The 10,636-nt window shown below is 35.0% G+C and overlaps 2 protein-coding genes across 8 annotated transcripts; both read left to right on the top strand.

Moving 5' to 3' along the window:
* Positions 1-608: 608 nt before the first annotated feature.
* Positions 609-5,004, top strand: LOC111783669 (proteasome subunit alpha type-5). Of its 2 annotated transcripts, none has more exons than XM_023664584.2 (10): positions 609-717; positions 832-877; positions 997-1,078; positions 1,254-1,334; positions 1,655-1,768; positions 1,852-1,953; positions 2,404-2,462; positions 3,845-3,947; positions 4,537-4,602; positions 4,743-5,004. In XM_023664584.2, the coding sequence occupies exons 2-10, from the start codon at positions 864-866 to the stop codon at positions 4,833-4,835; spliced, it is 714 nt and encodes a 237-aa protein (XP_023520352.1). In that variant the 5' UTR covers positions 609-717; positions 832-863; the 3' UTR covers positions 4,836-5,004. The 2 variants fall into 2 exon arrangements, with proteins under 2 accessions (XP_023520352.1, XP_023520353.1); XM_023664585.2 differs by having other exon boundaries at positions 645-717; positions 821-877.
* Positions 5,005-6,648: 1,644 nt separating this feature from the next.
* Positions 6,649-10,513, top strand: LOC111783309 (DCD (Development and Cell Death) domain protein). 6 transcript variants are annotated; one of them, XR_015414602.1, is made up of 4 exons: positions 6,649-7,616; positions 7,701-7,817; positions 7,901-9,943; positions 10,227-10,513. XR_015414602.1 is itself a non-coding variant. In XM_087120351.1 (4 exons), exons 2-4 carry the CDS (start codon positions 7,335-7,337, stop codon positions 9,779-9,781), a joined length of 2,280 nt encoding a protein of 759 aa, XP_086976477.1. In that variant the 5' UTR covers positions 6,649-6,855; positions 7,301-7,334; the 3' UTR covers positions 9,782-10,201. The 6 variants fall into 6 exon arrangements, 5 of the variants coding, with proteins under 5 accessions (XP_086976477.1, XP_086976479.1, XP_023519998.2 ...); XM_087120351.1 differs by lacking the exon at positions 10,227-10,513 and having other exon boundaries at positions 6,649-6,855; positions 7,301-7,616; positions 7,901-10,201; XM_087120353.1 differs by lacking the exon at positions 10,227-10,513 and having other exon boundaries at positions 6,649-6,873; positions 7,545-7,616; positions 7,901-10,201.
* Positions 10,514-10,636: the final 123 nt, after the last annotated feature.

The following is a 10,636-nucleotide window of genomic DNA, read 5'->3' as shown; positions in this document are numbered from 1 at the left end:
TAGCAGAATCATGGTTGGAAGCTGTGGAGATTGCATTCCGAACTGTCTATTGCGCAACCTACATGCTGAAAGGGGAAGCACATTTTTTTTTTTTATGGAAGATCACCCACATGACTCTCGGTCCTGACGAGGGCCTAGTACAATTGTGCAGTTTAGGGAGACATTTATCAACTGATAAATCAGTGGATGATTATGACTTGGAATTTAATAGGCCGGACATATTTGCTCCAAAGTTTGTAGTGACAAAAAGATGAGAACTAGTCGATTCATAGCAGGTCTCAGAGACGGAATCCAAGGTTCAGTGGTAGCTCATGCTCCGTCCGACTATGGTGCAACCCTACGTTTATTTATTTTGAAAATTTAGTAATTTTCTTTTTTTAAATTTCAATAATATTTTTTTAGACCAAGTGCAAAATTTAGAGCATTTTTCGTCCCGTCATCAAAATTTTCAACGTTACTTAACCAAGTGGTTTGGGCTTGGGCCACTTGTCGAACCATGTCATTTAATCCGTTTCATTTTTGGGCTGGGCCTTAATGAACGTGGGCCTTATGAACCGGGCGAAAATGGCGGAAATCGGAAACCCGTGGACTCCAAAAAGCAACCCGAACAAAACCCGGCACCATCATCTTGCTTCGCAAGAAAGGGTCTGCTTAAAGCTTACTGAACAAAGCTGTTTGTTGCTGCTTCTTCTTCTTCATTTTTCTTCATTGTTGCAGGCAAGTAGATCTCTCTCTCCTCCTAATACTTTCTTGATTTTCCGTGTTCGATTTTTCATCGTTTTGAAATTTTGGCGCTTTTGATATGATTCTGATTTCTCAGTGTTCGTGCAGAATCTAGCGGGTTTCTTCAATTGAATCGCAAAATGTTTCTGACCAGGTGATGATCTAGTGCATTCTTTTCTGCGGCATTTTCGTTCTCTTTCTATGTTTGTTTTGTTTCTATTGTTTAATTTTGTGTCTCTCTCGTTTTGTCCTTCTGATTCTGGGGGTTTTCAGGACTGAGTATGATAGGGGTGTGAATACCTTCTCTCCTGAAGGTCGATTGTTCCAGGTTGAGTACGCCATTGAAGCTATTAAGGTATTCTATTGTTTTCCTTCCCTTTCGTTCTCTCATTTCTGGGTTTTTTCCATTAAAATTCGTATTGAAGTTTGTGAGATTCGGAGAAGGGTGGTGAAGTTGAGTGAAAAAACCTTGAATGACTTTTTTTTTTGTCCATTTTGTTGAATCAACTGATTTTCCTTAATTTTTGTAGCTTGGTTCGACTGCAATTGGTTTGAAAACAAAGGAAGGCGTTGTGCTTGCTGTTGAGAAACGTATTACATCCCCACTACTGGTCTGCTCCTTTGCCTTAGAATTTCTTAATTCGTTGCTATTGGTTCTCATTGTCTATTGCATATATTATCATATTCAGCTTAAGTTAGATGTCCAGCAGTCTACGTAGGCATCGTAATTGATATGGTTGCCTATGGGCTATATACAGTTATATATACAAGCTCAACTTAAATATCTTGCCATCAATCTTGAAACTGAAATTTATACTCTAATTTAACTGAAGTTTAGTTATTGATCCATCTTCTTTTTTGTTTGGATTTCAAGGCAGCCTTTTTTTTTCCCTTCAATTGTGAGGTTGACATTTTTGGAACTTTTATTTAGGAACCAAGTAGCGTGGAAAAAATCATGGAAATTGATGAGCATATAGGATGTGCAATGAGTGGATTAATTGCTGATGCTCACACACTTGTTGAACATGCTCGAGTTGAGACCCAGGTGCTGTTGATGCTCTTGCCTTGCATCTATAGTTTATATCTTTTAAAGGCAAGCTATTGAATTTTGAACTTCATGTTTTGCAGAACCATCGGTTCTCATATGGTGAACCAATGACTGTGGAGTCTACAACTCAAGCTCTTTGTGATCTAGCCCTAAGATTTGGTGAAGGCGATGAGGAGTCCATGGTTATTACTGCAACATTTCTCTTTTCATTTTACTCCATATCTTCTCCACTTCTTGTTGAATTAATCTAGCCTTGCTTTAAAATTGCAATGTCTTAACACCATTTACTTTGCTAATTAGCATCTATTTAAAATATAACCTTCATATGTACTTTTGATTAGGGAATTATTTCACGCTTAATCTCTCGGATATAAAAAATAACATTTTTGAATAAGTGACTTTATGATGTTATTGACATGAATTTATGCAGATATTAGTATATTTTTCCAGTGATTTTATTTGGATGATATCCTGTCCTAGTAAAATGTAGGATGGATGTATAGTGTATTCTGCATAACCTTCTTCCATAGTTGAAAGAATTAGATCATTTCTGTTTTTCACTATGTTGAAAAAAGGTACATGGTGTCACTATTTCACTTGCTAATACAATACTTTTTTTTTTCTATTTACAGTCTCGACCATTTGGTGTAGCTCTTCTCATTGCCGGCCATGATGAGAAGGGTCCCAGCTTGTAAGTTAAACACATAAAGAACAAACTGATTTATGTGACTAACTGTTATTTCACTGCAAACTGATTTATGTGACTAGCTTTTATTTCACTCCATTCTGTATTTTGTACCACCACATCCACGGGCCAAGTGATGGCTGTGGGTGTGTGAACTCTTTCTTTTGCATCCTTCTATTGGGATGGCATGGAAAAAGGGTTACATCATTTTTTATATTTAAGAATAAAACCCTCCATTGCTAGGTTTTTTCTCATGTATTTCATACTTGTAGTAATCATACGCCCAGGGTAAAAGTTAAAATTGCAACTTTTGAATTATGCGATACTGCTTGATTAGTTGCGTTCAAATACATTAGAGCTGAGAGACAAGTGTAGAAAAGCGATATAAGTTGGAGAATTAAATGGTCTTCCCCAACCCTAATGACAGAGGAGATAGTCATTTAGAAAGATTCCGATGAACCGAAAGTCGAAAAAGATATCATCACACTGCTACTCAACGTACCCTCAAAGAGATTATAAATTCACATGGGTCATCAAGTGATACACTATCATTTTTATCCCAACGATCTTCATATTCTTCTCTTCTATAGTTCGACCACCATAAAAAAGATCAGTATTGACTCAGAGTTGGTGTTTCTATGTTTTCTTTTGAGATAAGGACCAAAAAGGCAGTTGGAGCAAAAATCATTTGTATGCCATTTTGAGCATTGCTAGTGTGTACCCGCTCATGTGGGACAAAGAATTTTTAAGGCAGAGTAATGATAAGGCTGCATAACTAGGGATGTGTGAGTTTATAGTCGGTTTAGGATAATTTGTTGGGGGTGGTTACAACTAAAATATTGACTTTCCAGTGTTTCTTTTAACAATGTAAAAATAAATTTAACATTTTCAATGATAATATGCACTTCAGTGATTCTCCTTTGGTATTGCACCTGGATTTTCCTTTCATGATTGTTCTCTTTGCTTGATTATTTGTAACATTGTTTATGCTTTCTATTTTATTATTTTTGCCAGTTTCTGTCTCATGCATGCATCTTCAAGCTTTACGAAACAAGTTTTGGTTTGGCACTCATATTTCTAATTTTAAGTTCTCTCAACGACTAGAACATTAAATCCTCTGCTGAGGTCACTGCATTCATTTGCTTTTTAATGCCAAATAACTTTTTTTTAAGCATTATTAGCTATTACTTGTTTGCATCATTGATGCAATTTTTGATGTAGCGTTCATTTTTAGTTGTGTAGAATGCTGCTATCATTGTATACCGTTTTAATAATATTCATATCAGAACTTTGTGCATCATCAGGATTAAGTAAAATTCCCTCCGTAATATGCTGGCAGAAATATTGTTTTCCCCTCAGTTTTTAACCTGATAATCTGTGGTATGCAGATTCTACACTGATCCATCTGGCACTTTCTGGCAATGCAATGCTAAAGCTATCGGTTCAGGTTCTGAAGGTGCAGATAGTTCTCTGCAAGAGCAATACAACAAGGTATGTTTTCTACTATATTGGTGTCAGATATGACTGAATGCTATGGTGGTGAATGGCCTTTCCTTTTCCTTCCATTTTCAGAAAAAACTAGTCAGATGAAGCCCATCCCAACCTCATATTTGTCCAATCATAGGATTTTGGTTGCTATTCTCATTAAAATATAAAATTTTAGATAGATATTTGGTTACTAAGAGTGAACGTTTTATTTACAAGTAATATGAGGTATGGTGTTTTTGAAGTTAAAATGTGAAAAGTTGAGATACATACATACATACATATATACGTACATTATATATATGTCTATATGATATGTACAAGTCAAATGAGATATGAGATATATCTAATGCTTTAGAGTTTATATATAAAACAGCCATGGCTCTGCACTCTTTATTATTACAAGTATTTGAGATAAATGTTACCATCTTTCACTTACCAAAGAAGTTCCAACGAAGAGCGCAACAAGCGTCAGCTAAACGTTTAGGACTTTTACACCCATGCTTAAGCAACTACATATATCAAAGTTAAAAAGCCATATGTTTTTGCCACTTATATTAAATGGACTTCTTGGTTTTCGTTCAATTGATTGCAGGACCTAACTCTTAAAGAAGCTGAAACCATAGCACTGTCTATTCTGAAGCAAGTTATGGAAGAGAAGGTGAATAAATAATAGTGCATTTGATTCAAACTTGTTTGCTTTAAAAACATAGGAACGAGATATCAAGAAGCATTGTACTTCTAACATTAACTTTTGCCATCTAATAATCTGTGGATGAAACTGCGTCCCTCCAATTTCAGGTGACTCCCAACAATGTCGATATCGCGAAGGTGGCTCCGACATATCATCTGTACACTCCTGCAGAGGTGGAGGCAGTCATTAGCCGGCTATGAGAAGAGGTTCTTTTGAAAATCTTCCCAGCTGTTATGTTTCTTGTCACTGGCTTGTATTTGTACACTCTTTGTCTGGTGAGGGAGAATCTCAGGTTTTTGGCTACTTTCGAAGCTATTGGTGATGTGTTTATCGATTAATTATGGGACATTCTTGATGGTTTATTCCGAACTTTAGACGCACAGTTTGATTAGTCCTTTTACGAAAGCTCTGAACACGATTCTTATGCGCCATTTCGTTTCAAAACGTGAAAATATCTTGTGGCAAATAGGAAACATTCGAGTTAGCAGCATGCAAATTCATGTCTCTATTCCTTCTTTTCTTCCTTTCTTTTCCTTTTTGAATGTGACACTTAGATGCATTTATTTGAATATCATATTTGATATCTGTTTAGAGATGTATGTAGGAATGAAAACTTAGAGATGGGGAGAAAGAAAGGAATATGGATGCTTCACCCTCTTAAATCTTAGCACAGGGAATCCCTCATTCTTTCTTTTTCTTTTTGAATCTTTGAATTACTTTTTCTCCACATCGAACTTTATCTTTTCTCTTTTTGGAAATTTTAATACGGTGCAACTTTTTTTTGTTTCTTTTGTTGGACGGGGCGCCCTTAACTCCAAGTTTCTACTATCAGGTGGGCTGGGATCGAATATTTTCCCTATTAGTATAATATCTTAACCAGTTGACTTATATTTAAACTTCCAATATGCTTAAAATTGGGAATTGGGATGCATATGTTCTTTTAATATGAAAATATGAAAATTTTTGGTTATTTTTGGCGTTTTATTTATTTTTTGTTTACGTTATTATTATTGTTTTTCATTCTTTATTCTATGAATCTTTTCTTTTTCTTCAAGACCTTCAAATTCTTGAAGGATTGAGGGGAAAAAAGTGATAATAGACTAAATACACAAAATGGTCTAGGAAACTTTTAATTTTTAGTTTAGTTTCTTCAATCCTATGAATTTTTAATAGAAAAAATCAATTTTGATCTATGCTTGATATTTATAAATTAATGAATTAAATTGCATTTTAGTTTATCATCATTGTTTCTTTCTTTAGTTACTATATAGCAAAATTTAGGCCTTTAAAACTTTTATTTGTTCGTTCATGTAAATATATTGCTAATATAGTCCAATTTTCCTTTGGATTCTGACTCTAACATGATCTATGTGTCTCATCCAAGAAATAATACTCCTTCAAACTTATAAAAGAATGGGAAGAGAAGAATAATAAAAAAAAAAAAATTAAAATTTTATTTTTTAATTTAATAATTAAAAAAATATTTTTAAATAAATTATGGTCTCATGTTAGTTTTTTTTTTTTTTTTTTTTTTTTTTTTTTTTTTGTTAGTGATTAATATAAATACGACCACAACAATAAAAATAAAAATGCTACTGAAATCAAAATTGAGAGGTTAAAATAAAATGTCAAGTTAAACTTCAAACCTAAAAAAAAAAAAAAAGGGTAAATTTTCCTTAAAAATTAATTTGAAAATAAATTGATAAGATTAAATTTACTATGAATATATAATAAAACAATAAAATCAAATAACCAATGTTTATAATTATTTTTTTTATAATAGAATTGAAAACCAACTAATATCTCAAAATAAAGAAAAATATAAATTAACCAAATGGTAAGATAAAGATAAAATATATTATTAATTAAATTTGAAGATAAAATATTAACGAATATTTTAGATATATTTTATAACTAATTATTATAATATATTCTTTAAATATTATATCTTAATAGATTTATATTATTTTTTAAATATTTATGATAGTCATTTTCAAAAGAATAAAAAAAACAATTTAAGAGTTCTTCTGGAATTGAGCCATTCGCTTTCCTCACCTCTGCTTCATCTTCCATCAACGTTGGAGCTCTTCTTCTCTGTGAATTTCCTCTCATTCTTCTTCTTCTTCTTCTTCCTTCCATACACTATTTTCTGTTTCTCCAATGGCCGTTTGATTCTTTACTCTCAGTTTCTCGCCGGTTTCAAGCCAATCTGCCTTTGAGGTCACTCTCTCCCGGATGGTATTGTTTTGGATTTATTTTTGTAGGTATTTCGTGTGAATTAGGATTGCGCGCATACTCTGTTGTTGTTTTTTCTTCATGAAACTTATTTCTCTAAAGAACTGTTTGAGTTTAGTGCATTTGGCAGTGTAATGATCGGCAGTATTGTTGTCTGGTTCTTAGGTCATCTTCTGCATTTTTAACGTTCTAGTGTTGTTGTGTTTGATTTAAAGATTGTTTATTGATCGTTATCCTTATGCTTATTTAATTTGGTGTTAAGCGAGGGCTAGGGTTTTATGGTTTCTTGTACATGTACCTGGAAAAGCCGAAGCTATAATTTGGTTCTCGTTGTACACTATACCCTGTATACGAAGGCATTTTTTTCCCCCAAGTCACATAATTACCCTGTATTTTTCTTAATTCTTTGTTTCTATTGTATGTATTATAGTTTTGGAATTGACAGCATTTCATTCAGCGAATGAATGGTGGCTAATATGAAGAATACTGCTCATGGGATTGTACCAGAGTATGGTGCAATTTGTATGTCAAATAGTATGACTAGAACAGAATGCTTCGAAAGGAAGTTATTTGGTCTTCCATCTTGGCTAGGCAACTTTGTTCTACAAATTAAATCTGGGATGATTTTATTTCTGTTTGAATACGAGAATAGAGTACTTCATGGTGTATTTCAGGCAGTTTCAGATGGTGCAATGAACATTGTGCCCCATGCTTATAGCTCATCAGGGCAGCAATTCCCTTCCCAGGTAATGCATATGTGAGTAACGTTGTCATGTCGTTAAAATTTCTGGTCTAATACTTTGTTCCTTCTTTCTAATCGCTATCGTTAGGTTAAGTTCTCTGTACTTTGGTGCTGCAATCCCCTTTCTGAAGACCAATTTCAAAATGCCATAAAAGAAAATTACTTTTCAACAAAGAAGTTCAACTTTGGGCTGTCTAAAGTTCAGGTCTGTTGCTTTTCCTTCAATGCTGGACCGTCATGATTCATTTCCTACTCAAAACTTCTCTTTGTTCATAATGAAATATGTAGGTGCATAGGCTTTTATCCCTGTTTAGATTGACAAAATTTAGTGACCGACTCTGTCCGAGACAGTTAAGCAGTGATTCATTTGAGCGTTCAAGTGATCTCTTACTTGATGGAAGTCGAAGTGTTGCTGTTGGTAATGGGCTTATGTTGAATGGGAGTTTACAAGAGAAGCTAATAGAGGGTGAAGACCGAGTTAACACTATGCAGGAGAGTGCTACTCTTTCCCATTATAATATCAGAAATGGAATTCCTTCCTTAGACAATTCTATACATTGTGCTCATGCGGATACTAGAAACCTCGCATGTAATTCAGGTTTCCTAAGTTATGCTCAAATCACGATGCCCAGCCGCTACAGCCAATCATACTGCATGACTAGTATGCCTTTCCAATCGTCTGTAAATTTAGAAGACATTACAGATCCTGTGACTCAAAGTCAAATAAATTTGTCATGTTCTGTTCCTAGCTTACTTTCTTTGCCTACACGAGAGTTCGAAAATGATGGAGGCTTGAGGAGGTCTATCCTCACTAGCGAGTACCCTTCCTATGGACTCAAAGATACCCTTTTCCCATATCAAAATGAGCAGGGCTTAGCAAGGCAGGAAGTTATGGAAGCATATTATGAGCATGTTCCCAAGACAAAAGAATTTCCCAGTCAATTGCCTTTTGATTCTGTCGAACTCTCGAGGATGCCCTCAATTGTGCATACAGCAGTGAACCATGGACATGAATGCCATGGATCTTCTGGAGGCATGCATTCTGATTGTGAAAGAAAGAGCAGCGTGTTTTCTCGTTTAGCCTATCCATCTGATGCAAGTATACAAGAATTTAGTGACTATGACCATGAGAAGGTAGAAATGGATCCATCTAATGATGAAGTTAGGTCTATATTGCAACGACATCACTGGCAAAGGAAGAAGACTAACCACGAAGTGCGAAGTCCAGAGCGCAATGTTGGCAGGAAATTTGTGAAGAAAAAATGGACAAAATCTTCTGTAAGTTCACATGGTAGTAATTGCTTTCAAGTTTCAGATAAACATGGGACAAAAAATGAGGACACTATAGATTGTAACACTAACCATATTGCTGGATCATTTGTGGATTTCAAGCGGCGAAGAAAACAATGCAAAGTTGAGGACAGTGTCCCAACTGGAGGGGAAAATGTGAATGTTGGAAGTGTTCAGTTGTCAGGTGTGCAACAGAAAAGAAGAAAGTTGATTCGACCAAATTTTGCCGATAATGAGTTGCGTGATTCTGGAGATACCAACAATGTTTCCCAAAGTTTAGATAGTCTCTCTCAAGGGAAAGCTAGTATTGATCATATGATTGAGATGGACAAGACAGAGAAATTATGTCCCGCTGTCGAATTGCCAGATATTATTTGGCTGGTCGATGATGAAGACAAGAATATGGGTAGCGAAACTGTAGCAACAGATGAGGACGCTTACGGGTCTAATAGAAATGGTTCTGAAGATTGGATAGCATCCTCAAATTATACCTCCAAAGATCTTGGAGTGAACGAGAACTGTCGTCTTACACATAATTGTTCAACTTCAGAGGATCACACGACCTTCCAAAATCTCAATAATTCTGGTTTATGTAGTCGACAAGAACCGTCCTCGGAAGGTTCTGAACTAAATGCTGGGAATAGTTCTATAAGGTTTAATGAAGGCAGCAACAAATCCAATGCAAAGGAATTAATTGAAAGCTCGAAAATGGTCGAACCATATCAAGATTATTTCGCTGTGACAGAAAGCTCAAGCCCTCTGAAGTCAGCTTCAGAAAGTGCTCCTGAAGAAGTTATTGAGAGAAGAAAGCAACATAATGAAAATGAAGAGCGTTTACACCCGAAACTGAACTACGATGATCCGGGATGTTTCTTTTGACGTGTTTTTCGTGTTTATACTATGATACCTTTTTTGTTTTAGTGAAATTACTATGAAGCTTTTTGTTGCAACAGTGATATTGCAAATGCTACTTGGAATTGGCACATGAATATGGCGGCAAGCCACAGCTCTGATGAATTAAAGAGCTGACAGACTTAACAGGTATTTGTCTTTTGTAGAAGTTAATGTTTTGTTCTTCCTGTGGGGGTCGGTGGTGTATAGAACTCTCAAGTCATCATGAAATGTACTGACATAGGGAAGCTTAGATTAGAACAGATGGTCGGTGCTACAGAAATGCAACTGTTTTTTTCTAACTGTCTCATGTTGGGGGATTCATTAGCCCCTCCTTTTCTGTATAGACTCTGGTTTGAATTCAAATTTTCAGCTTTCCATGCCAAAAAAGTAGAACTCCTTGCTGCTTCTGCTTCTGTTGTGTGCTTTACAGTTCCCGTATGAACGAGCCAAAATGATTTAGCGTTTTTTGATATGAGCTCGACTGTTGTTGGAAGCTGAAATTTCTTGATATGCGCTCGAGCTAGAACAGTCATGAAGTTTGATTACCATTTGTAGAGGCATTAGAATCTAATATTTCTTATTGATTCTTTCCTGTGAGCATCATAATAGTATTTGCCTTCTACTGTTAATGTAGTTAATACAGTTAATATAGTTCTGATTTTGTGAATTCATTAATTTTGATTAGTTAATTGATTTTTATTACAGACAAATTACTAATTTTAGATGTTTTATTATTATTATCATTCACTGATGGTGATTTATTGTTTTACTGTTGTTGATTGACATTGATTAACATATTTCAGTCATTAACATATCTAGATGGAGTAAATTGATTGGCAA

This window comes from Cucurbita pepo, chromosome 20 (genome assembly GCF_057944985.1).
Source record: "Cucurbita pepo subsp. pepo isolate OVF chromosome 20, ASM5794498v1, whole genome shotgun sequence".
NCBI classification, from domain to species: Eukaryota; Viridiplantae; Streptophyta; class Magnoliopsida; order Cucurbitales; family Cucurbitaceae; genus Cucurbita; species Cucurbita pepo.
This window is presented reverse-complemented; position numbering and strand designations above follow the sequence as displayed.